Source organism: Pteropus alecto, unplaced genomic scaffold (genome assembly GCF_000325575.1).
Source record: "Pteropus alecto unplaced genomic scaffold, ASM32557v1 scaffold669, whole genome shotgun sequence".
In the NCBI taxonomy this organism is placed as follows: Eukaryota; Metazoa; Chordata; class Mammalia; order Chiroptera; family Pteropodidae; genus Pteropus; species Pteropus alecto.
The window spans coordinates 369,034-395,682 of NW_006442554.1; the positions used below are offsets into that span (position 1 = coordinate 369,034).

Below are 26,649 nucleotides of genomic sequence, written 5' to 3' on the forward strand. Positions count from 1 at the left end.
CTGAGCGAAAAACAAAGAGATGTCATTCCAAGAAGATACTCTCTCTCTCTCTCTTTTTTTTTTTTTTTGGTATTTGGCAGGATTCTATCTAATGCCCGCCTCCTTGCCCACACTCCTTAAAGTTGAGAAGACAGTAGACATTTCCTGCCACTGTCACCATCTTGGGGAAATGCCTTTCAGGAAACAGACCCACATGCATCACAACAGGTTAGCCCCAGGACAGCCACCTGCAACAGTGCATCACTCTTAGGTATAAATGGCCAAATAAAGATTGCTAAACATTTGAGGAAAACTGAAGAAAACTTAAAGCACTTCTAATTATTACTCAATGAAAACATGATTAGGAATGAGAGGCTACAGAAACAGAGAAAGAAAGTGCTTTTGGAGATTAAAAGAATGTCTAAATACATACTTCAACAGAAAGGCTGGAAGGGAAAGTTGTAGAAATCTCCTAGGACACAGCAAAAAGAAAAGGAAGTAGAAAACAAGAGATAAAAAATGAGACACAGAGGATTGACCCAGGAGTTCTAACATCTAACTAACAGGAAGAGACCAGAAAGAATACAGTAGAAATCATCAAAGATCGAACAGAAGAAAACTTACAAGGATTTAAGAAAGGCACGAGTCTTCAAATGTAAACTCTCTACCCACTGCTAAGCAGAATGAGGGGCCAGGGTGAAAGTTCAGAACACTGGGGATAAAGAAAAGACTCTAATACCTTCAGGGAGGAAAATACATTACCCAGAAAGGAATGAAAATCAGACTAACATCAGGCACTTATTAGTAACACTGAATGATGGAAAACAATAAAGCAATGTCTAGAGAACAGCAAACCTAGATTAGATAATGGGCCATGGATGCTCAGGATCTATGGGGGGAAAGTAGATTCTACACAGTCAGTTCAATAGAAGGCTTGATAAAACAACTGCTTAGTAGTGTCCCCTATTGAAAAGGATGCACTCAATCACTTTCTGCAGGAAGGGTAAGCTGGCACCCTTTTTGGAGGAAAGTCTGGCAGTAGATCCCAGACTTTAAAGCATGCCGATCCTCTGATCCAATAATCCATGATTAGAAATTCATCCTGTAGGTATACTAAGAGAAGTGTAAAATGATATATTTACCAGACTATTCACTACAGAACTGTCTATGATAGTAAAAACTAGAACTAGGAAACGTCATAAATGTCTTGGAGTTAAATGACCAGAGGTACAGCCATACAATGGAACACTGTACAGCCCTTACAAAGGGTGAGGTGCTTTTTAGGGGCACTAACATGGGGCAGTGTCCACCACATGCTATTAAATGCAAAAGCAAATTGGCAAAGACCATATAGAGGATTATCCCTTTAGGCAATGTATTAATAATAATGATGATAATGAATATTCATACATTTACAGGAAAAATTCTGTAAAGATATAACCTAAACTATCAACAGTTATTTTTGAGGTGATGGGAATTACAACAGATTCACTGCTATAGACATTTCTGTATTATTTAATTTTTTAAATAAATACTTTGCAGTAGTCATAATTAGAAAAAAATAAAGCAGTAATTTGAGGTTCACTTCAGCTCCAGGGTAAATTGATGAATGAGATCTCAAAATATCATGGGCTCAAATCTCATCTCTTCCCATTCTCCTCTGTGTGATCTCATAACCTGTAAGTCTCAATTCCCCCATCTGTAAAATGGGAAACCCAAAAGTCCCTGTCTCAGTGAAATTAAGAGAGCAGACATGCAGAGAGAAGCACAGAGCCTGGTCCTAGGGCGGCAGACCCAATGAATGTGAATGCCTTCCCTTCCTTCTTGGGCCCCTTCTGGCTAGGCCTCTAAGGGTAGGGGTGGCTGGGAGTCTAGCATCTGGGGTGGCACTTGGGGCATACCTGGGGTCTTGGTCAAAGGTGAACTGTGTTCCCTGACCGTGGTGTACATCCCAATCCACGATAAGGACCCTGTGAGCAGAAGAGAGGGGAGCACTGTGTTAAGGATCCAGGTGCATCTGGGGGAAGTACCCAGACCAAGCTACCCTACCCTGTGCCACCCCTATCACACCTTCCCCTCCTGCTTGCTGTTTACCTCTGAATGCCATGCTTCTGTTGAGCGTAGCGGGCAGCCACGGCCACATGGTTGAACATGCAATACCCGTCCATGAGACTGTGTTGGGCGTGGTGTCCAGGAGGCCTGGGCAGGACAAGGAAAGCCACGGACTAGGCGGGGGGGGGGGGCTTCCTCTGCAGAGACAGACTGCCCCTGCTCTCTAATCCTAGACTAACAACTATGCCAGTGCTGATGCCCACCAATCTGCCAGGAACTGAGTAACTGGGACCTTCGAACCCTCACCCCCAGTCTATTGCTCTCTCTCTGAAGGGAACTTGATAATGCTCATTAAAATTATCAATGCATACACCCTCACACCCAGTCATTCTGCTCCTGGGGACTTAGCCTACAACTTATATAACAAAAAGTGTGAAATAACATATTTATAAATGGACAACAATATTTGCTGTGGCATTTTTTTCTTGAAACAGCAAATGATTGGGGGAAACCCAAATGCCCAACGTTAGAGAGCTGGTTAACTTATTGTACACTTGCACGATGGTGCTCTACATGGGTTTAAGCTAGACACTGTTAGGAAAAGCTTTCTAAGATGTATAAGTGGAAAATGTATGGTATGAAAGGGAGTGTGTTAAGTGCTGGAGTACTCCCGAAAAAATAGGGAGGGAAGAGAAAGTCTCTATCTTCTGTATTTCATCAGTTCTAGGATGCCAATGGTGATAAGATATACTATGATTTTACATGCCAGCAACAAAGCAGAAAATGTAGCCAACTGAATTCTGAGATGTCACTGTTTGTAAGATGCATCTGGATTTCAAGATGTTACCAATATGAAAAAAAATGCATGTTAGCATCAACGAAATATGGTATTTACTCCACGAATAGGCACAGACTGTTTCTTGAGGACACTGGTTATAGTGACTACCTACAGTAGAGGAAGCAGGTGTATGGGAGGCAGGGACAGGGGTGGGAGGCAAATTTTCTTGTACCCCCTTTTGTACCTTAAGCATGTAAATACACTACCCATTACCAATACATTTTACAATTGAGAGAAGGACTTTTTTAAAATGTAAAAAAACCAAATGCTAGCGGGTCCTACCTGATGATGGCCATGCCATTCCGGATCTCTGCCCCCAGGACTGCATCCACCAGCCTGAGGACGGAGCCTGAAGCCAGGCAGGCGCAGGTGTATGAGTTCTGGAGATACAGTGGGGAGCCAGAGAAGGCATGAGGGAGAGAGCAGCCCTGCCCACTCAGATACTATCCCCAGGGTGGGGTGAGTGTGGAGGTGGGCATCCCCAGGATTACTACCACCCTCTGCTCTCACAGTTCTCATCCATACCGGATGCAGATAAACTGAGTCATAGGTGTCTGCTAGGATACGGAGTTCTCCCTCATTCATGTATTGGGTTGTCTCCATCAGATCAATGTATTCTAGGCTGCAGATACAGATGGGGGATGAGATTTCAGGAATCTACCTCCCTCCTTGGCCCTAAGCCAGGACCCTGTCCCCTCCCCAGCTAAGCCTTCCATGCACCAGACCCCTGGACAAGTCAGACATCCTCAATTGTCAATCTGGGGAAACAGCTGGGAAATAGGCCATACTCTCTACTTCTTCCTTAGCCCTTCTCATTTCCAGTAACATCCCTTGCCCTCTGCTCTAGCCATACCAAATCCTATTGCCAGGACTTTGGCCAGATTGTTCCAGCTTTCTGTATCTCCCTTCCTTCAGTTCTCCTCTTCATCTGACTGATTCTTTTCTCCTCTTAAAACTCAGATCAGACATTCCCTTTGCCAAGTTAGCTTTCCTTGGGCCATACCACACAAGGCCCCTTCCTGCAGTCCCCTGGAAAATCCCTTGATTGCTCTTTCCACACATCTACCAGCTGTTTACACAGCAGATTATAACAACCATAACAGCTCATCATGGGCTGATGCTATGTCAGGCACCATTCTAAGCACCCAGCACATATCAAACCCTCCTGAGAAACTTATGTTTACTAGCCCCCATGTTACAGGTGATGACATTGACATTCAGAGAGGCTCAGTGACTTGCCCAAGGCCAAAGCCCATGACATTCTTTCCCAAAGCATTCACTCTGCCCTGATGGGCTCAGGGTAGCCTCTTCCCCAACCCTACAAGGCTTCCAACCCTTCACCTGTGAACCAACATCAGCTCCTCCTTTTCAGCAAACCGGGCCTGGGAAGACACAAGGAACACAAGGAACAAAGAGCCAAGGCAGTCACCACACCCAGGTCCTGCCAGCTCCTGCCCTCCACCCAGGGCTGGGGGACTCACCTGAAAGGACACACAGCGGTCCAGGAGGCCCTCCTGGATCAGTTGTTCCTTGATGGCATGGAGCCGCTCGGGGCCTTCAGGGAAGCTGGGTTGGCAGAAATATAGTCACATGCATACATAGACATATATATGAGGACACTATTGAGCAGCACATCTGTCCCTGCACATCTTTCCATCCACTCTTCCACAACTGCTCATGCCAGCGGCTTTGGAGTCACCCCTGGTGCCTGTTGGCTCTGTTCTCAAAATACATCCAGAGCTTGTCCCTCTCCTTATCACCTCCACTGCTGCTACCATAACCTCCTGCCTAGCCTATTGCAGTCAGCTTTTCATTGGCCTTCCTGCTTTTGCCCTCACTCCCCCAATAGTTCTTTCTCTGCACAGCAGCCAGACATCAGTTAAAACTCAAATCGGATCATGTCCCACCTCTACTCGAAACTTTCTCGTGGCTCCCATCTCATCAAACCAAGTACTTTCCAGCAGCTATTTTCCTCCCCGCCTAGAACACTCTGCTCCCAGATGTCTCCACAGCTCTCTCCCTCACCTCTTTCAGGTCCCTGCTCAAATATCAGTGAGGCCTTCCTTGACCATCCTATATAAAACTGGAGTCCCCTCTACTGCGCTTTCAGCTACCCTCTCTCCCATGTCAGTGTTTCTCCACAGCACATCTTTCTAACACACTGTACCATTTACTTTTTGGTTGTTCACTGTCTGTCTTCCCCCTTGAAAATGTAATCTCCACAAAGGCAGAGGTTTTGTTTGTTTTGTCTACTGCCACATCCCTAGCTCCTCAGGAGTTGGTAGATCTCTATTTAGTAATGAAGTCTTTTGCCTTCCTGAGTCTTCCATTGGGATAGGGTAGATAAACTGAACTGATAAACACATAAGTATAATAATGACCAAAAAATGACATGGACTAGGAAGATCTTGAAGATTCGGTGTGGGGGGAGGGAATGGCCAGGCAAAGCCCTCTCTGAGTCTCTTTGAGATATGAATGTTAACTGGGAGGAGAGAAGGTAGAAACAGATCTCTGGAAGAGAGACTGGCCAGGGTAAAGACCTGAGATGAGGGAGTGCCTGGCATGTTAGAAGAACAGCAAGGGGACCGGTGTGGGTGAAGTGAGTAAAACAAAGTGAATGAGGGGGATTGGCTGATGAGGTCACCAAGTCGATGTGGAGCCAGATCACATAGAACCTAAGAGGCCAGGAAGAAGAATTTAGACTTTACCTTGAGGGCAACGGTCTTCCCTTGACAGATTTTAAGAAAGAGAACATCATCTCATACATATGTTTTAGGCTGTTGTGTGGAAAATAGACAGCAGGGGTGAGGGTGGAAGCAGGAGACCAGTGAAGAGGCCTCTCAGTCTCAGTGAGTGATGATGGTGGTGGCAGTGAAGACAGTAAGGTCAGGTACTGCATACATTTTGAATATAGAGCCAAAAGAATTTGCTGATGGATTACAACATGTGTGAGCGAATGAGAGGTATAATTCTTCCCTTTCAGCACAAATGTCATTTCTTCAAGGATGCCTTCTGGGAACCCTGGATGCTAGTCTAGGATCCTCTATTAAACACTCTTGAAGCCCCTGGTCTTAAGCCCTCCTTCATTAAACACTTCATATTGCTGTTGGCTGTTTAATAATCTGCTCTTCTACTCATCTATCAGCTCCTTGAGAAGGGACCCTGCCCATCTTGTCCAACACATTTGTATCACCAACTCCTGGCACACAGGAGTTGTGATACAATAAATGTTTGCTGGCTAAATGAAAAGAACTCTTCCAGGCCTGAGCCTCACCTCCCTAAATCATCTGTTCCCAGTCTCTAGGCTAGTGTAAGAAAGGATTTGTTCTTGCTAATTGCTCTAAGAGTGCGTATTTGTGTGGTTCAGGAACAGTCTGGAGTAGTCAGCCTCACCTGTCATCCCAGAGGCAGTGGAATTCATTGAGCTGCTCATCTAACACCAAGCCAGTACCAGACAGTGTCTTGGCCTCAACGTTCAGATCCTGCAAAGAAAAAAATGGGTAACACGGATCCATTTAGGGCCTGAGTCAGAGGGAACATCCCATACTGTCCAGGATGGAGAAACTCAGGGTTTTGATTGTCACAGGAGGCTAAATTGTGGCCAGGCCTCTCTCACCAGCCCTTGCAGCCCCACGATTAGGTCTTGCCCTGTTGCCTGGCTGAGCTTCTTCATTCTGCCTTTCTTCTTAACTTCTGCTAGTTTGGGGCTGGAGTGGAGCGTGGCACCCTTCTTAGTACCTCGCTTCTGCCAAACAAAAAGAAGTGTCAGAGTCCACTGCAAAGCCCACTGCTTCCCCTCCCCCTCACCAGGATGGGTCTGGGGCCTCACCGAGGTGACGTTGGAGTCGTGGGGGGTCGAGTGGGGGTTGTGCCTACTCCGCTGCTTGGTTGTGGTGGAATCCTGGCCAGTGGAGGTCATGGTCGGGGAGACTTCGCCCCTAACGCTGTTCTGGGGGGTGCAGTAGAGGTGACTGAAGGGGCTGGGGTGCCCTGAGGACCCCGCATCCCAGCCCCTTCCAAGGCCACGCCCCTTATACTAGTCTCCATCTGTTATGCTATGCTATTCCCCCACCACCTTCTAAACTCCGCCTCTCAAGGCTCTCTCCCTCCACTGGGGTGTCCATTCCACGAGGTCCCGCCCACTTCACTAGACTCCACCCCTTTGCCACTATTCTTTCCCCTTTCAAAGTCTTGCCCTTTCAAAGAGCAATTAACCCCCAGGCTCAGGCCATTCTAGGGCCCGCTCTTTCCAGAAAATCACTGCCTCTCCCTCTCTAAGCCTCATTCCCAGATCCTTTAATTCCTCACAGCCTCGCCCGGACCCCACCTCTTCACTGACGCCCTTTCCAGCCAATCTCCCTGGATAATTACCCACCCTTTCTCTCAGCCAGACCCAGTCCTAGCCCGGGCCCGGGCCCAGGACCGACTCCACTTAACTCCACCCCTTATCGGGCCCGAATGGCACCTTCCACTTGGCCAGATCCCGCCCCTAACGTTTCAACAAGCTCCGCTCCTCAGGGGACCGCCCCTTTCCTTCCACCAGGCCCAACCCCCGCCCAAACCCTACCCATGACGCTTCCCTAACTAAACCCCTTCTGTCAGTTTCGAGCCACCTCTCACCCGCCCTCGCCCCCTCCGCCAACGCCAACCAATCCCTTCAGGTCTACTCACTGGGCACCGCCCTTTTCTTAAACTCCGCCCACGGCTCGCACTGCCCAATACCTGTGGGGCTGCGGGTGCCCTAGACCAGCTTTTCCATTGGGCCGGGTCTCTCTACTGCTCGCCGAGATCCCGCCCTCACCACGGATTGTGAGGACCGTGCCCCTCCTGTGGACCACACCTCCCCGCGAGGTCACTAACAGTCTGTTTGCGCATCAGCGTGCGACGCGGACCTTGCTGCGCTTGCGCGAAACGCGGGGCGGGCGGTCGGTCAGACACGGCGCTCAAACTCAAGCTCACCCCTGCCCCCTCTCCCAACCGCCAACGCTGTAATCTGGCTTCCCTGGCCACCGTCTCTCTATCACTGTCCAGTCACCTTAGGAGCCCTCTGGACCCGCGACAGTTGTGCCGGGCGATGACTAAAAGAAGCGAGCGAGGGAGTTAAGGAAAGGCGTCTTCCCTCCTTCCCGCGGCTTCTGCGTCGCGCGCCGTGATGACGTATCGCGGGCGGGTCGGAGCCCGGTTGAAAATGGACGGAGGCTGGAGGTGGCCAAAGGGGAGTGGTGATGCTGCTAAATGTGGCGAGGATTTTTTTAAGTTAATGTTTACAAAGGTGGTACACAGGAAGCAGTCACCAAATGTTAGCTATTAATATTCTGCCGCGAAAATGTATGGCGGGGCGGAAGGAGTCTTAGTAGGGCAAGTAGTTATAATGATAGCAAGTATTACGTGTCAGGCATTTTTGTAAGCCACAATTCTCTGAGGTAGTTCCCACTGTTAAGGCTGCTTTGCAGATAAGGAAACAGCTTATGCGACTATAGCCATGTGACTTTGGGCAAGTTACAGAACATCGCTGTGCTTCAGTTTCCTCATCTGGAAAATTGTGATAAAATAGTGCCTGGGGACAGAATAGACTCACGGAGGGGAATTTTTCTTTTTTCTTAAGCAGCAGCTCTCCCGGTCACCCCCTCCACCGAGTAACCTCTGCTCCCAAGTTGTAAAGGAAAGTGCATGCCTAGAAGGAAGAGGGTGTTGCCCCCTTGTGCCCCACCCCCAACTCTCCCACCCCAGGTCTAAATAGCCCTGCAGGAGGCCGGTTTGTCCTCCTAATCTCCTTTTCTCATTCTTCACCATTTCCTACCCGGCTGTAGGCTGGGGCTGGAGAGATAAGCGGTCTGGGGTTCATTCAGCATCGCTGACTAACAAACAGATTGACAGCCCCACCACCCAGTAGCTAGGCCGTCTGACCCTCTTGAAAACCCCAGTTCTAACCCTCTGTTCCCTTCTACTCTTCTTGCCTGCATATGTCTTTTGTCCAGGTGGAAGAAGGTCACAGCCCTAAAACCTTTAAACCTCCACATATACCAAAGAAAACACAGTGATACACACTGAGGAACATTCTGGGGTTGTGATGCCTGCAGAGTAATATAGTAGGGAGTCTTGTAAGGGTCAAAACCCATTTTTCTGTATAGTCAAAGAGAGGTTTCTATGGAGCAGAGGTTGGCAAACTTTCTATGAAGAACCAGATAGTAAATGATTTTGGCTTTGCAGGCCACATACGGCTGGCTGGCTGGCTGGCTGGCTGGCTGGCTTGTTTGCTTTTTTTTTCTTTCTTTCTTCCCTCCCTCCTTACCTCTCTCCCTCCTACCTTCCTTCCTTTTCTCTTTTTTTCTTTTCCTTCTTTCCTTTTAAAAATGTAAAAACAGGCTGTTATCCGGCTCTGGCCTGAATGCCATAGTTTGCTGATCTCTGCAGTAGAGTGTCAGTCTTCGGTTTCCTTTATCTGGCTGGGATCCTTTTATGAAGTAAGTGCAGAGGTTCTGTGCTTCCTGAGGAAGGGTATGCCTTTTATGTTAGGTGTGAGGACAAGGATTCATAGGATCCGGTCACTTCTGGTATTCTGGGATAAACAAATGTTCCTGGACAGAGATTCCTACAATTTCTATATTATTGTTCCTTCACTGAACCAAGCAGGGGTTTCTAATAGGACAACACAGTTGTTTCTAGAGAGCCCCAGACTAGGGGTTCCCATACAAGTTCAAGATAGGGCTCCTTAGACTGCATTATGATAGGTTCCTACAAAGATATCATATGGTCCAATTCAGGGTCAGCACGGGTGTTTCTATACAGATTCAAAGCTATGTTCACATAGACAGTAGGATTAGGTGTTCGTGTCCAGATTCGGTCAAGAGATTATTATTAATTGGGCTATATTAGGCTAGCTGCTATAACAGACAAACCCAGAATCTCAGGGGCTTAATAAATAAGTGTTTATTTCTTGCTCATACAAAATCCAATATGAATATTACTGGTCATTCATGGACCCAGACAACTTCCATTTTGTGGCTCTGCTCTTCTCTCAGTCCTTGGGGTTCTCACTATTCAGCTGGTAGATAAGGAAAGGGGGAAGATTCCATGAGAGGTTTTTATGAGCCAGGCACTCTGTGCACACTTTATTGATCAGAACTCTGTCACATGTCCACATCTAACTGTAAGGAGGGCTGGAAAAATGGGCTTATCAAGAAAGGGAACATTTGATAAGCCTATAGCAGTGTGTGCTATAGGATTCTGTAGATTCTACAGAGCTATGCTATTTAACGTGGTAGCCACCAGCCACAGTCAGACAGTGGTTCCTGTACGAGATGAGGGTAGGGCTTCCAGAGCAAGGCTAGGGCAAGTGCTGACAGAGTCATGTTAGGGCTTCCTGTACAGTGTCAGGGGAGTGTTTCCAGAGTGCAAGGTTAGGAGTTCCTATAAAGCAGTGGTCCTGAACCTTTTTGTACCAAGTACTGGTGCTCCTATGAGAATCTAATGCCTGATGATCTGAGGTGGAACTGAGGCTGTGATGCTAGCGCTGGGGAGCAATTGCAATTACAGATGAAGCTATGCTCGCTCATCCGCCATTTCCTGCTGTGCAGTCCGGTTCCTAACAGGCCACTGACCGGTACTAGTCTGTGATCCAGGGGTTGGGTACCTCTGATATAAAGGATCAGGTCACAGATTCCTGTAAATCAGTCAAGTTAAAGATTTCTATTGAAAGTCAGTAAAAGGTTTTTCTGCAGAGTCCGGTCAGAGGTTCCAGTACAGTTGTAGGTAAGGCTTCCTGTAGAGGGTCAGGGCTGTGGAGCTAACATGGCAAGGACAGGAAGCCCTGTATAGTGCCAGGTGAGGCCATAGGTGCCCCTATAGGATAAGGTCTGGGTTTAAAGTAGAGAGTCAGGAAAGGGTTTTCTACGTAAGTTCAAGATAGGTTCATGTTGAGAGTTGGACCATAGGTTCCTGTGGACTATTGGGTAGGGTGAAAGATAGGAATTGTGCAAAGTGATGTGAGGGGGCATTATTGTCAACAGTGGAAACAAGGGCTCCTGAACTCAATCAGGGTTCCTAAAGAGGTTTCAAATGGGGATTTCTGCAGAAAGTCGGGTCAGTGGTTCAGAACTAGATTTTATTGTGAGTGAAGTATCTAAAATGATACGTAGAGGGCAGGACTCCAGTACAGTGTGAGAACAGAGGTGTCTTGTCCAGGGTCAAGCCAGGATTCATATAGAGAGACTGAGGTTCATGAAGAGGGTCAGAACAGGCATTTCTATAAGGTGGTGCAGAAGCTTCCTTACATTGTGGATTCAGAGATTCCTAACTGAGGTAAGGCAGAGGTTCCTCTGCCATGGCAAGACAGGGTTTCCTCCTATACAAGGTGTTCCTGTCCAGGATCAGGATGGATTTCCTGTTGATAATTAGAGAAAGGGTTCCCTTAGAGTCTAGAGCTAGATTTCTGTACCAGGCTAGGGCTGCCATTCTTACAGGGGGCTGAGGACCGGGGTTCCTTAACAAGGTGGGGCTGGCACATTTCCAGCACAGATTCTGAGAGAGATTTCTGTTCAAGATGAGGAGAGAGGCTCCTATAGGATGAGATGGCTGGGGTTTTGTGGGGTTGCCAGACAGGAGGCTTTTATAGGGCCAGGGCATTTCCAGACAATCCCTGTAATGAGCATAGACTACTGTAATTCTGCAGTGAGCTAGTGTGGCAATTAGCTAAAGGGGTGCTGTTAAGAACAGCTGCTTACCTATACTATGTTCAGGATATGTAGTCCCACAATTCCCATCTCTGGGGCTCTTGGGGAGAAGCCATAAAGAGGAGCAACCCAAAAGTAAATCCAGGTTTGAGTGAATTGAGGAGCGAGTGATTAAAAAAGAGAAAGAGAAAAGCAGCCTAAGTATGGGAAAGACTCACTTTGGCGAGGAGGGGGGTGCCCCATCCAAATGCCAGGGCAAGTTACTCATCATTTCTGAGCCTCACTTTTTCATTAGTAAAATGAGTACAAGTGTACTTTTTTTAGAGTATTTTTTTCAGGTGTTCATGAATTAAAGCAACTGAGGCCTCTCAGCCATTGCTGACCCATAGTAAGCACTCAGTAAATGGTGCTGCGCACTGTTAGGAGCCACTTAGTAGTGTGGAGGCTAAGCCATGGAGCCTGGCTAAGCCATGGAGCCTGGCTCAGCCCGGTGCCACCAACTGTGTGGCCTAGGTTGAGCCATTTAACCTGTCTGGCTTAGGATATCACCTGACTCAGCGCACGTTTTTATATGAGGGTTTGTTCAATAAAAGAATAGATTCTGCTTTGGGAGGAGCAATTCACCTAGATGAATAAGTATATTGGGGAGGGAGTTGGTACTGTGGGGAGTTTCTATGGTGTCTAAATTCCGCCCCCACCACCCGAGGCTATTTTGTCCTAATCTCCCCCTCTCGTTCTCTACCATTTCCCACAGGGCTACAGGCCAAGCTGGACCAAGAGAGAGATAAGAGATGAGTGACAGGAAGGCCCATGGACAACCCCACGGTCCTGGACTAGCCTTCTGACATTTTGTTGGCTACCATTCCAGTCCCACCCTTCCCTCCCATTCCTGTCCTGAGTATGTCTTCTGTCCCTTGGAAGGGGATCCCTAACTTACACCGCCTGAAACTACGTATGTTGATACCTCCACAAACAAGTATACAGAGCTGCTCACATTGTCAGCCACTCAGAGACACTGTGACATTGCATATGCCACATGATATGCTCACACACAAAGACTTGCACAGAGATACTGCCATTTCCAGACCTACAAAGACATCCTGACATGCAGATCCTCACAGTCACACTGTTACGTTGCCACACACTGTCATACGCATTCTTCAACATTTAAAAAGTATTTATTGATCAAATTCTGTGCCCAGTACACACGTTGTCACTATCTCAAAACCATCCTGTGTTGTGCTCAATCACATGAACACAACCCCACACATTTCCTCAGTACATGATGTCGCACACAAACATCCATATCCTCATACAATCACCTGTGCCCTGCCTCTCACAGTCACCTGATGTCATGCACGCCATCTCTTGCAGCCTCACTCCCACGGTCACCACCATGCAGCACAATCAGCCAGTCTCTCACACTGTCTCTTACCATGTTGTGTGGATACACATGCCATCTCATACAACTCAGATCCTGTCACATGCAGTTTTGCATATACTGTTATAATTGCACATCATAACCCACTATTGTGAAGGGTCACACATGCCATCTCACACAGCCTCACATGGTCATCAAAGAATCACAGACACTATTCCACACCCTACCTCCCATGGCTCTTTATTCAGTCCCACACAGACTCACCCCCAATTTTAGGACTTTGTTGGTTTTATTTTACAAAAGCTTTGAAGGTCCAGGCCAAGGGATATCTGGGGCCCAGAGGGTTGGGTTGTACTGACTGCTGACTATAGGAGGAGTGGGACCCCACCCCTGCCCTGAGGCCATGCTCAGTGCCCTTATGAGCTAAGTGGTGCCACCACAGTGGTGGTGGTAGTGGGAGGCATGGGGCCTGTGGGGAAGGAGCCTGTGGGCGAACCCAGTAGGGGCCCTGGGAAAGGCATAAGGTGGCTAACAGGCCCTGATAGTACTACGGGGCCCAGGCCTTGGTAGAGGTGGGCAGTACTGGGTGGGCCCAATGTCAAGCCTGAGGCCACCTCCCCACAATTCCCGCTACCACTGCCCCCAGCTACCACCATGAAGCCGCCAGCTGGTCCTTCAGCTGCTCCTGTACCTCCCAGACTTGACCCCCGCTTCTTTTTCCCTTTTCCAGATGCCTTGCGGTTTCGAGTCTGAATACCATCCTTCCGCATGGTCAGTGGTCGGTTCACCTGTCAAAAGGGAGCCGTGGACGTTTCCCAATTCCACATCTTTGCCTCTATGTCTCTGCTAGGGACACCTCTACCCCACTCCTTAAGAATAGGGAATTGGATCAAGGACTAGGGTTCTGGGTGTGGCACAGGTATTGTCCTAAGGAAACAAGAAGTTTTGAGGCCCTGAGCTGGGGAAAGGATAGTGAAAGACTGCAGCTCATAGGTTACCTGATTGATGGAGGGGAAGGGGAAGGAGATGGGGTGGAGAAGGGAAAGATGAGGTGGAAAGAGGAGGGAGGAGAATAACGGAGAAGGGAGGAAGAGGGAGAGGGAAGGAGGAGAAGGGGTTCCGAGGGGCAGGGCGCACCTGGTGCAGTTTGTAATAGAGGCCGCAAGCATTACACACAGGATCCCCGCTGGCATTTCTCCTCCACAGTGTCGTGGTGGTTGTCTGGCAGTTGGTGCACTGGGTACCTGCCCGTTTGCTGACAATCTAGGGGAAGTGAGAATGTGAGGATTGGTGCACTGGACTGTTCAGGACCCAAGAGGGTCAGGGTGAAGGCAGGGCTTCCTGTACTGGGTGCAGACTGTAGGTTCTGTATAGAGTGAGAACAGGGCCTCTTGTCCAGGATAGCGGCTTTCAGTATTGTATGTGGGACTATATCAGTAGTTCTCAACTTCGGAATCACTTGGGGAGTTAAAAACAATCCTGATGCCCAGACAGCACCCCAGACCAATTAAATCAACACATCTAAGGGAGGGCCCCAAGGTGATCCCAGTGTGAAGCCAAGGATGAAAGCTCCTGTGCAGGGAGAGGGCGGGGTTCCTACTCGCAGCCTGTGAGGGTAGGTTGAGGATAGGCTCTCCTGTGCAAAGCTGTGTTTCTGTGTGGATAGGAAAGGGATACGGGGTGTGGGTTCTTCTAGAGCATGAGGACAGGGATCCCTGGGTAAGGGGAGGCAGGCCTGGGATCTTACCAAGCGCTTCTTGGGCCGGATGAGGGGCCTGTTCTGCCCATTCATCTTGTGATAGAGGCCACAGGCATTGCACAGATAGTGGCCTGTCCTGTCCCGCCGCCACAGTGGAGTGGCTGTTGCTCCGCAGTTCACACACTCCCTGGCCTCTGGTAAGATGGACAGAGAGGAAGAGGGACCAAGGCTCAGCCTAACTTTGTCTCGGACCCCTCCCCCACCTCAGCCTCCCTGTCCCTTTTTGGGAACCTCACCACAGGTGGCCAGGGGCAGGGTTCCACGAAGCTTGGGGGAGGAATAGGCCGCTGGATTGAGGGGGCTCCCGGTGGGAGAAAAGAAGTTACTGGGAAAGTCAGGGCCCCCATAGGCACTGCTGGGGACAGGGATTGATGAAGGCAGTGCAGGTCCCAGTGTCAAGAGGTCCGGACTCAATCTCTCTGTCTTTAAGGTCTCCAAGAAGCTGCTGCTGACTTTCCCATCCGGATCTTCTGGGGCCTGGGGAGAGGAGTCCTCACGGGTGGGGCACACAGTCGAGGAAGGGTAGAGCCCGGTCTTGCTGTAGGCCCAGCTGGCATATGGTGAACCCCCTGGGATCCCCTCCATACAGTTGAGTAATGGGTACACCTGAAAGACTGTTGTAAGGGTAGGAATGGGAAGGAAGAAAGAAGAGGACAGAGCAGTCTAAAGCCATCTTGCTTTCACGCTGCAATGGTGTCGAACAGCCCCAACATGGTGGCCAACTTTCCAACCTTTCTATGGTTGCCAGAACAACTCTGGCCATTGGATGACCCCTGAATCCTGAGCCCCACTGGTCAACTCTGGCCATTGGATGACCCCTGAATCCTGAGCCCCACTGGTCACTCTGGTAGTTGCCAGAGTGGGCTTTGAGGATGACTGTTGGGATTTGGAGCCCCATGGATCACTTGACAGCTGGGGCCACTACCACCTACTTCCAACATTGCTTCCCAATGTGGCAGGTTGAGGAGTATGGGCATTCTCAAGTCTGGACTTAAGTAGAGGAAGTGATCAACACAGCCATGTGAAGGTTTCTGGCCATTTTCAAGACCTCCTTGTGGGATTCTGCCCTACCTAAGGGTGTCCATGGCAACCCATCAGCATGAAACCAGTGCCAGGATAGCCACCTAAAGGAGTTACCTGGGGAGTGTCTGTAGGCCTCAGCATCTCTGTAGTAGGCCAGAGCCGCAGCTGCAGCTGAGGTGGTGTTCTGGGCAGTGGAGGAGGCTGCTGCATCCAAGCCCTCTGGCCCAGAGGAGAAGAAGACCCCTGACTCTGGCGGTGAGGATACCAGGGCAGGGTCCACAAACTGGGGCAAGGGCTCAGAGGTCCCCAGGGCTCCCAGGCCAGAGAACTCCATGGGGCCTCTGCGGGTTGACCTGTGAGGACAGGAGGGATCCTCAGACACAAATCCTCCCCCTCCCCTCTTTATCCCTCTTCCCTCCTTGTTACTTCCTCCCACTCCATCCTCCCAAACTTTATATCTCTTCTTTCCATCTCCCTAGTTCCTTTCTCCTCTTCTTTCCTCCCTTCCCACTCCTCCCTCATTTCTCCCTGTTTTCTACTCTGTCCTCTCATTCCCCATCCTCCTTTCCTTTCCTATCCTCCTCTCCTTTCTCATTCTCTTCCTCCTCTTACCCCATTTCTTTCCTCCCTTCCCTCTCACACCCCCTTCTCATCCTTCCCCTTCTGCTCCTCCCTCCCTTTACTTCTTTCTCTTCTCTTTCCTCTCCCTTCTTCCTGCCTCCTATCTCTTCTTTTCCCTCCTCTCACTCAACTTCCCTTCTTTTTCCTCCTCTCCTCTTCCTCCTCTTCCTTCTCTTCATTCCATCTTCCGCCTCCTCTCCCTTCCCCCTCTTCTTCCCCTCCTCTTTCTCTCCTTTGCCCAGTCATCCTCTCTCCCTGGTCTCTCTTCTCTCTCCATCTCATCCTTCTCTCTCCTCCTCTCTGCCACCTTCTCTCCCTCTTCCCCTTTCTATTATCTCCTCCTCCACTCCTCTTTCCTCCTCCTCCTCCTTTCCTCTTCCCCTCCTGTCCCTCTGCCTTTTCTCTTCTCTCTTCTTCTCCCTCTTCACCCTTCTCTCCCTCCCTTTCTGCTCATCTCTTTCTCTCCTAATTTTCTCCTCTTCCACTTCCTGTTTTTCCCCTGCCCCCATCCTCCTCCCTCCCCTTCCCCCTCTAGAGGAGTCTGGGTAGGGCGGGCTGGGGTGCAGAATCAGAGTCCCTTGAACTACTTAGTCACCCCCCGGATCTTGGGGTTCACCTTCCTGTGCTCCCCAACTTCATCCCTATCTGTTGCATCTTGCCTTCTGACTTTCTCAGAAACCCATGGTTTCCGGCCTGACTCCCCCCTCCCCCATCTCCGTTGGGTCTGCAGACAGAGTTCCTCCCTGCTCCATGGGGGGGGGTCAGTACCCCCACTGCTTATCTCTGCCATCCCCGCCCAACTTTTGAAATCACCCCAAGGCCACTGGCTTCCTCTGAGGAGGGGGACAGGTGGGAGGTGTTCCCTTTACCCATACCCTCTCCCCTGGGGAGGTCGGCCATAGTTCTGCTTTCGAGTTCCTTCAGTTCTCACCATTCCCAGGTCTCAGTTTCCCCATCTGCCAGATAAGAGGTGGTGACAGGGCTAAGCTAAAACCTGTGAGGTGGTGGCTCCATCTATGCCCCTTTGCCTCTGTACTTCCTTGTGTGTATCTCTGTCCTTGAGTCTCTTTTTCCCTGACACTCTGTTTATTCTCAAGTCTGTCTCTATGTATTTCTCATTTTTCTGTTCTTCCATGATATATCTTGCTCTCTCTGTGCTATTGTGAATGTCTAATGCTTTCATTTCCCTTTCTTTGTCTTTCCATGTTTCTGATTGTTTCTCTCCATCTTTATTTCTGTCTTTTATCTCTTTGTTTCTCTATCTCTTTCTTAGCTCTCTTTATGTCTCCGTTTTTCTTCTCCTTCGCTCATATCTACATCTCTCCCACTCTGTCTCTGCTTGTCTTTCCCCACTCTCTCTCTGGACCCTCTGGCCTTATTTCCATATCTGTCTTACTATCCCTATATCCCTGACCATGCCCCACTGCACACAGCCCCAGATGAGGAGCCAGGAAACCAACCCTTGCCCCTGACTTGCCCTGTGTATCTGAAGGCCTCAGTTTCCCTGTCTGTAGGTTAGAGTGAAGGAGATAGCGTAGAAGGCCATCTTCAAACCCCTTGCCTCCATGACCCATTGTGTAGACAAGCTAAAGGTTTGGCCTGGGGTTGGGGGTTGTGCTGAGAAAGAGATGGGCCTGTAGGTGTGCCCACCACCAACGTAGGCCCCAGGATCTCTCCCTGGGGTGGGTTCTTCCCTCCTCATCTCGGCCTCCATCTCTTTCCTGTCTCTCCAGGATTCTATTTGTGAGTCTCTGTGTTCATGTCTCACTCTCTGTTTCTGTTCCTGGGTCTCCCTCTCCTGCTGTCTCTCTGTCTCTCTTGCTTTCTTTGAGTCTCCGTTTCTCCTTTCTCTCTCTGCATGTCTCTGTCTCTTGCTCTTTTTCTCTTGTCTCTTTTTCTCCACATCTCTTTGTTTCTCCTTCCCTTCTCTTTCCATCTCCCTGTGTATCTCTTGCTTTTTGTCTCTATCGCACTGTTCTTTTATCCTCCCATCCTCATCTCATCTTCCATAATCTATCACCTGCGCCACTGCCCCCATCCCTGCACCTGACACCTTGGTGTGTCCAGGGCTGCCCACCCCTCCCATGGCAGGGGCCTAGCTCCCCCACCCCCAGTTATCACTCTTTGGACAGAGATAAAGTTTATCTCGAGGTTGGGGGATATGAAAGCTCCTTATCAGCTGCCCCACTAGAGTAAGTCCTGCCCCAACGGGCGGCGGGCGACAGGCAACAGGCCGGCACCCTCAACTCTCCCTCGGCCCGGCCCCTCACCCCAGGTAATGACCCTATCCCAGCCCTCAAGGAAAGATCCCACAGGACTGAAAGGAGCAGAGATGAGGTCTCAGCTAGATGCGTCTTGGGAGGATTTGAGAGTCAGTATGGGGTTGAGTCAGAGAGGTTTGGGATATAGCTATGGGGTTTGGAGAGGCAGATACAGGGCTTGAGGAGCAGAGACAACCTTGAAAGATCCCATTTGGGGATCAGAAATAGCTTGGAGAAGCAGAGACAAGGTTGGGAATCAGGAGTGAAGTTTGAGAATTGGAGATAAAGTTGAGAAGTTTGAGATGTAGTTTAGGGATCAGATATGGATTCTGAAGGTCATGGAAAAGTTTGGGGGTCCAAGGGTTTTACTAGAGCAGAGATGGTATTTAGGGGTCAATGATGGGTTTGGATAGGGAGAAATGTGTCTGATGATTAGAGATGGGTTATGGGAGTGCATGAGGAGTTTGAGGACCGAGATAGAATTGGAGTAAAGAAAGATTTGGGGCCAGGGAGGAGATCTCAGGGACAGAGACATGTTGGGGCTGAGATGGGCTTTAGGGAAGGCAGACATAAGGATTCATGTGACAGAACAGATTCTGAGGAGTAGACTTGGTGTTTGGAGTGACAAAGACATTTTGGTACACAGCCAGGAGGTTGGAGGAGAAAAATGGTTTTGGGAGAATCAGAGAGAAGTCACAGGGAAGAAATATAGGGTTTGAGAAGCAGAAATGGAGGTAAAAGGATGAAAACTAGGGTTTCACAGAACAGAGACAGGTTTGGGGGTCAAAGAAAGAATTTTGGGCAGAGGCAAGGATGGTGTGAAACAAACAAGGGCTTGGGGAGCAGAAATAGGCAGGGGGCAAAATGAGTTTTGGGGGAGAATTGGGAAACAGACAAGGTAGGGTGTATGAAAATTGAATTTGGGGCAGAAGTAAGATTTTGGGAGATGAAAGAATGTTTTAGGGAACAGAGATGAGGTATGGGGAGCAGTGTTACAGGATCAGGAATATAGATATCTTGGAAGATGTGGACAGGGGTCAGGGCAGAAGTGTGGTGAGGTGGATTTGGAGTAGATATGGGAGTTGGAAAGACAGGTGGTCTAGAGGAGCTGTCAAGGGATTCAGGGGTGGTAGACACTTTGGGGACCAACAGTGAGTTGAGCAGTTTGAAGCAGGCTGGGAGTGTAGCCTTGAGGTAAGGAGCAGCAAGCCCAGGGTTTGCCTTGCTGGGGACTCTTGGTAGGGATGGGGGTTGCTGAGACTGACCTGGGCTGGTTGATGCGGAGGGTTCAGCTGCTTTGGGGATGTGACGAGCTCAGTGTGAATCCAGGGGGTGTCCTGGCTGGCCTTGGCCTTTGAGGCTCCCTTCCTCCTTCTCTCCCTCCCTCCCCTCTCCCTCCTCCCTCCTCCCCAGGGAGTGGCTGGTGCCCTAATGGGTGGGGCAGGCCAGGGGAGGGGGCAGGCCCCCTGCTGGTGGGGCACCTCTTGAGCAGTGGGAGCCTTTCTCCACCTGCCCACCGTATAGATTCTTGGATCCTGTTTGACTTGGGCTCCTGTGGATTTCGATGTCCAACCAAACAAAGTGGGCTGAAGCCAAGATAAAATAAAAATAACAGATGTGGTTTCATGACTCTGCTGTGCTTTTCAGTATTTGTAAAGCCCCTACTGTGTACTGGGCCAGGTGTGGGCTTGGCCCTCTTGCCCACGGAGAGAGGAGGGATGTGACTGTACCCATTTTGCAGGAGAGAAGAATAAGGCTCAGAGAGGTTTGGTGGGGTTTGAACCAAACTCTGTGGGACATCTTGACAACCCAGCCCCAGCCCAGGGGCCAGGCCAGGGATGGAAGGAGACAGGGGCACACTCACTCAGCACCCCACTGGGGCTTACGCCAGCTCTGGCCTGCCCTGGGGCAGCAGATAAGTCTTATCAGATGGAGGCCACTGTGGCTGTTGGCTCCGCGGTAAAAGGCTGTGTTGGGATGGGGGTGGGGCTGGGGGGCACACAGGGACAGTGGCCTCAACTTGTTGCCCGCCATGCTGTTCTGGAGGCGGGAAACAGGTGGCACCTGGATTTGGTTCCTCTGCAGGTCCTTAAGGAGTGGTATAGGGTGGGGGAAGGGAAGGAAAATTGAAGGGATAGAGAAGGTAGAGAGGCAGAGAGACAGAGACACAGAGACAAACAGAAAAAGAGACACAGAGCTGGAAGGAGACAGAGGGCACAGAAAGAAAGGAAAGACAGAAAGAGGGGGAGAGATGCACAGAGAGTGAGAGACGGAAACAGAAAGAGACAAAGAGAATTAGAGACAGATGGACAGAAGGAAAAGATAATGCCTGTAAATGACAAGGACCAATGACACAGGTGGAGAAACCGAAGGGAGACAAAGCTGATGTTTTTGAGAGAGGGACAGAGACAGAGAGATAGAGAGGAAGTCCATGAGACCCCATGGCAGTCTGGGTATGCCCTGGGCAGGTGGTGCTGGGGTGGGTGGGACTGGGGAATGTGAATTAATGTGGACCCATGAGGCCTGTGGCTCTGCCCTAAACCTACTGAGAGGGACCCCCCCCCAAAGAGTCCTGCACCTCTGTACCTCAATCCCCACCTTCCTGCCCTGTCCTACCCCACCCCTGAATAGTAACAACAGTGACAACAAACAGTGTTTTACACTGTCATAGATCCATGACTCGCCTATTCTGAGCACTTTCTCTACACGAAATCATTGGACATGCGCAAAGCACACACAGTAAGTGTCCAACTTGGGTCCCCATAGGGCAGGGGAGTAAAGTTACCCAGTTATGGCCCCAGGACTCCATGAGACAGCACACTCTCTTGACCACCCATTCTACAGATGGGGAGACTGAGACCCACTGAGGGCAGAGAGCAAGAATAGAGCCCTGAGTCAATGGGGTCTGCTCACCCATGAGCCCCAGAGGGAGTTTCCCATTCTCATCTGCCTCTCTGGGCCTTGGTGTTCTCATATGCAAAATGGGAGTTTTGAGGAGGAAAGAGCAAGGCCAGGACTTTGAATTTATTGAGATCCTGGCTTATGTGCCATGCCTGGTGCCGAGCCTCTTTGGTAAGAATGAGGACAGAGACCTCTATGACTTAAGTGGTGATGATTTCAGGACATCCACTCTGGAGCCAGCTCACCCTCATTTATATACTGCCCTACCACTGACTGGCCATGCAGCCTTGGGCAAGTTATCATCTGCTCTGGACCTCAATTCCTCATCTATAAAGATAGAGTAATAATAGTGGCTACTCCATAGGGTGATGGGGTCACTAAATGAGATTAAATCCATTAAGTGAGTTTAACTTAATCTGAAACTTGAATCTGAAATCTCAATAAATGTTAAGCATTCTTATTTATTTGTTGAGTATCTACTGTATACAAGGGATAGTACTTGGATCTTTTTTACCAGCACTACTACTAATTCTAGTACTGATGCTAATAATATGCTGACACCAATATCAATACTAATTCTAATTATTAATATTAATATTCAAGTATTGACAATAAGACTAATTTTAATAGTGATAGTATTACTAATGCTAATTCTAATCTAATGCTATTAATACTAATAATAATTCTAAAACTAATAATTATTCTATCAACAATAATGATAATACTAATTCTGATACTAATACTTTTCTTAGCACTAATATAATAATAATAGCAACAACTGCAATGCTTGTCAAGCCACCCCATGCACTGTGCTAAGTGCTCTCTGTGCATAATTTTATCCTGTTCTCACTAGGTCCTTGTGGTATAAGTGCATATAATTGCCCCCATCTTCCAGACTGGTTTAGGCACAAAGAAATGAAGATATTTGTCTAAGGCCTTAGGTTCTTGTCTCAGCTCTGACAATGATTTGCTGCGATTCCTGGGCTAGCCACCCTCTGAGCCCAGTTCCTTCACCTGGAAAATGGTTGAGCCCACATTGAATGTTAAGAAGCCACTCAACATGGGGCCTGCCTGGCACACCATAAATGGTGAGCTCTGTAATGGTAACTCTCCTCATTGTTATTATTATTAGAAACAGTAGTTGCAATGTTGGCAGAGAGGTAGGGGAATCTGTCCTCCTTGGGAAGGGCAGGTTGGAGTTATGTCTCAGACAAGGGTTTGGCCGCTGGACTCATGACCCATTTTTTCATAACTGGAGGGAGAAATGGTTCAGGAAGGGAAGTAAAGGGTGGGGAGTGGGGGCCTCAGAGCCTTGCCTCCATCAAGAGTCAGAAACCCTAAGGCTCTAAGGCCAAGCCTCACCCCATTCCCTCCCCCATCCTAGTGGAGGGGGCGCGAGCCCAGAAGTCTGCGGCAACAGTTCAGCCAGCAGGGAGGCAGCTGGGAGTGGGTAGATAAGGGAATCGGTGGGGCCAGGCCAGGCTTTGGGGGAGACCAAGGAGGGCTGGCGGTGGGGGTGAGGGTGGGGGTGGAGTGTCCAGGGCCAAGCATCCTCTTTGTCAGGCCTCCATTTGAGACTCAGCGTCCTCTCTCCCAGGAAGCCTTCCCTGACTGGTTTCCTCCCTCTTGGCATCTTCTGGGGTTCTAGAGCTCGATGCAAGCCCAGGGTATTTGGACTATTCATGCCTTTTCCAAACTGTGGAGTCCACCAGGGTGGGGACAGAAACCCCCCTGGGTGTCAGTAGCACCTACAGTAACTTCAACCAAAGCCTGGCTGAGTCAAATGTTTGCCTCAGAACCAAACTATTTTTTTTTAACAGAGAAGTATAAAGGATACTATAACAAGCATTTATTTACCTTTATCAAACATTTTGCCTTATTTGATTAAGATTTTTTAAAAAAGAGATCTAACATTACAGATACAGTTGAAATCCTTGTACCAATTCCATTTCCCTTTGTCCTTCCACTGTCTTGAGTTTGGTGTTTATCTTTCTTATGAATATTTTTATTCCATTAGTACATATGTATGTACCCACAAGCAACATAGGATACTTGGGGGTCGGGGCCTGTTTTTGAACTTCATATCAATGGAATCATACAGTATGCACTTCTTTTGCTTAGCATAATGTCTGTGACATTAATCCAGGTCGTGTATATTAATAGTTCATTTTTAAAAATTAGGGCATAATTTACATACCATAAAATTCACTCTTTTAAAGTGTACATTTTAGTGGTTAGTCTATTCACATGGTTGTGCAACTATCAATACTATTACTATCTAATTCCAGAACATTTCCACTACCCCAAATAGAAGCCCTATACACATTAGCAGTTATTCCTCATTCCATTTCTGCTTCCTCCAAGCCCCTGACGACCACTAATCTAATTTCTGGCTCATGAATTTGCCTGTTCTGGACATTTCATTGAAATGGAATCATATAATATGAGGCCTTTTGTGACTGGCTTCTTTCACTTTACATAGTTTTCAGGGTTGATTCATGTTGTAGCATGGATCAGTATTTCATTCCTTTTTATAGCTGAATAATATTCCATTGTATGAACATTATACATTATCTATTCATTTGATTAATGCACAGTTTTGGTTATCATGGATAATGCTACTATGAATATTCATGTAAAAAGGTTTTATGTGGACATCTGTTTTCAATTCTCTTGAGTATATATCTAGGAATGGAACTGCAGAACCGTATGGTAATTACATGTTAGCCTTTTAAGGAACTGCAAAAGTATTCTCCACAGCAGCTATATGAGGGTTCCAGTTTCTCTACATCCTCTCTAGTGCTTGATATTGTCCCTCTTTTTGATTCTAGCCATCCTAGTAGGTGTAATGTAGTATCTCATTGTGGTTTTGATTTGCATTTACCTAATGACCAGTGATGTTGAACACCTTTTCATGTGCTTATTGGCCGTTTGTACATCTTCTTTAGAGAAATGTCTATTCATATTCTTTGCCCATTTTTAATTGGGTTATTTGTCTTTTTATTGTTTAGTTTTAATAGTTCTTTATATATTTTGGATGCTAGACCCATATAGATATGTGATTTGCAAATATTTTCTCTTATTTGTGGGTTGTCTTTTAATTTTCTTGAGTATCCTTTGAAGCACAAAAGCTTTTATTTTTGATAAAGTCCAATTTATTTTTCTTTGGTTGCTTATGTTTTAGGTGTCATATCTAAGAAACTATTGTTTAATCCAAGGTCACAAAGATTTATGCTTATGCTTTCTGCTAAAAGTTTTACAGTTTTAGCTCTTACGTTTAGGTCTTTGATTCATTTTGAATTAATTTTTATATCTGGTGTGAGGTTAGATTTCATTCTTTTGCATGTGGATATTTAGCTGTCCCAGGACCATTTGTTGAAAAAACTATTCTTTCCCCCATTGACTTTTCTTGACACACTTGTCAAAAATCAATTGCCTATAATATATAAGTTTATTTCTGGACTCTCAATTCTATTGCATTGATCTATATATCTGTTTTTATGCCAGTACCATACAGTCTTGATTACTGTAGCTATGTAGTAAGTTGTTAAATTGAAAAGTGTAAATCCTCCAACTGTGTTTTTCTTTTTCAAGATTATTGTAGCCATTTTGGGTCCCTAGCATTTCCATATGAATTTTAAGATCAGTTTGTCAATTTCTGCAAAGAAGTAAGTTGGGATTCGCATAGGAATTTCATTAAATCTGTAGATCAGTTTCGAGAGTATTGCCATCTTAATGCTATAAAGTCTTTTATCTATGAACATGCAATGTTCTTCCATTTATTTAGGTCTTCTTTAATTTCTTTCAGCAATGTTTTATAGTTTTTAGTATAGGAGTCTTGCTTATCTTTTGTTAAATTTATTACTAAGTATTTTATTGCTTTTGATGCTATTGTAAATAGAATTGATTTCTTAATTTCATTTTTGGATTGCTCACTGCTAGTGCGTCTAGAAATATGATTAAGTTTTGTGTGATCTTGTATCCTATTACTTTGCTGAGCTCATATATATTGTGGGTTCCTTAAGATTTTCTGTGTATAAGATGATTTCATTTGCAAATGGAGATAGTTTTACTTCTTTTTTTCCATTATGAATATATATATATTTTTTTACCTAATTGCCCTGACTAGAATCTCCAGTACAACTGTGTCAAATAGGAATAGTGAGAGGAGACATCCTGGTCTTGTTCCTGATCTTTAGGAGAAAGTTTTCAGTCTTTAACCATTTAGTATGATGTTAACTGTAGGTTTTTTGTAGGTGCCCTTTATCAGGTTGAGGAAGTTCTCTTCTATTCCTAGTTTGTTGAGTGTTTTTATCATGAAATGGTGTTGAATTTTGTCAAATGTGTTTTTCTGCCTCTATTGAGATCATGTAGTTTTTGTAATTTATTAATCTGATATATTACATTGATTTTCAAATGTTGAACCAATTTTGCATTCCTGGGATAAACCCCACTTGGTTATGTTGTATAATCCTTTTATATGTTACTGAATTCTATTTACTAGATTTTTGTTGAATATTTTTGCATCTATATTCATGAGATATCAGTCTGTAGTTTTCTTGTTATGTCTTTGTCTGGTTTTGATATCAGTTTAATGCTGGCTTCATAAGTTTATTCCCTTTTATTGCTGAGTAGTATTCCATGGAATGAATATACCATAGTCTGTTTAACCATTCATCGGCTGATGGACATTGGGTTGTTTCCAGTTTTTTTCCTATTACAGCAAATCTGTAATTTACAAACTCATATTCTTCTTTCTGAGCACAAACATGTGAAAAAGTTTCTCCAAGGGCAGGGGGTATCAATCTACCTATCCATCCACTCACCCACCCATCTATCCATCCACCAGCCCACTTAACCATTCATTCATCTACCCATCTGCTATCCAACCTTTCTCCCTCCCTGTTTCCCCCTTCCCTGTCTTCCTTTCTCTCTCCCTCATCACTATCTCCCTCCTTCCCATTTTTTCTTCCTTCCTTCCTTCCTTCCTTCCTTCCTTCCTTCCTTCCTTCCTTCCTTCCTTCTCCTTCCTTCCTTCCTTCCATAAATCATCTATCTCAAGGCACATAATGTCTGGGTCCAAGGCAAGCTGTCTTTTAAAAATAGACAGGAAACCTGCTACAGCTTTTGGCAAAGTCTTTCCACATGCTGAAACACATCCT

General features: G+C 47.3%; 2 protein-coding genes across 6 annotated transcripts in view; both read right to left on the reverse strand.

Annotated features, from left to right (window-relative positions):
• Positions 1-8,051, reverse strand: part of HDAC6 (histone deacetylase 6) — a 20,156-nt gene extending 12,105 nt beyond the window's left edge. The window contains exons 1-10 of one of the 5 annotated variants that reach the window (XM_006922749.3): positions 7,905-8,051; positions 6,699-6,818; positions 6,486-6,614; positions 6,263-6,351; positions 4,351-4,435; positions 4,211-4,251; positions 3,395-3,491; positions 3,152-3,249; positions 2,074-2,178; positions 1,881-1,949 (exon numbers count right to left, since the gene is read on the reverse strand). In XM_006922749.3, coding sequence (XP_006922811.1) covers positions 1,881-1,949; positions 2,074-2,178; positions 3,152-3,249; positions 3,395-3,491; positions 4,211-4,251; positions 4,351-4,435; positions 6,263-6,351; positions 6,486-6,614; positions 6,699-6,788 — 803 coding nt within the window. In that variant the 5' untranslated portion in view covers positions 6,789-6,818; positions 7,905-8,051. Of the gene's footprint in view, positions 1-1,880; positions 1,950-2,073; positions 2,179-3,151; positions 3,250-3,394; positions 3,492-4,210; positions 4,252-4,350; positions 4,436-6,262; positions 6,352-6,485; positions 6,615-6,698; positions 6,819-7,244; positions 7,401-7,591; positions 7,844-7,904 lie in introns of those variants that run through there. The other 4 variants (XM_015597768.2, XM_015597767.2, XM_006922750.3 and 1 more) reach the window with 4 other exon arrangements.
• A 5,145-nt stretch (positions 8,052-13,196) lies between these two features.
• GATA1 (GATA binding protein 1) lies at positions 13,197-19,943 on the reverse strand. The gene is made up of 6 exons (XM_006922751.1): positions 19,852-19,943; positions 15,819-16,057; positions 14,918-15,295; positions 14,670-14,815; positions 14,060-14,185; positions 13,197-13,710 (listed from the first exon to the last, which is right to left on the reverse strand). The coding sequence occupies exons 2-6, from the start codon at positions 16,036-16,038 to the stop codon at positions 13,339-13,341; spliced, it is 1,242 nt and encodes a 413-aa protein (XP_006922813.1). The 5' UTR covers positions 16,039-16,057; positions 19,852-19,943; the 3' UTR covers positions 13,197-13,338.
• Between the last annotated feature and the right edge of the window lie 6,706 nt (positions 19,944-26,649).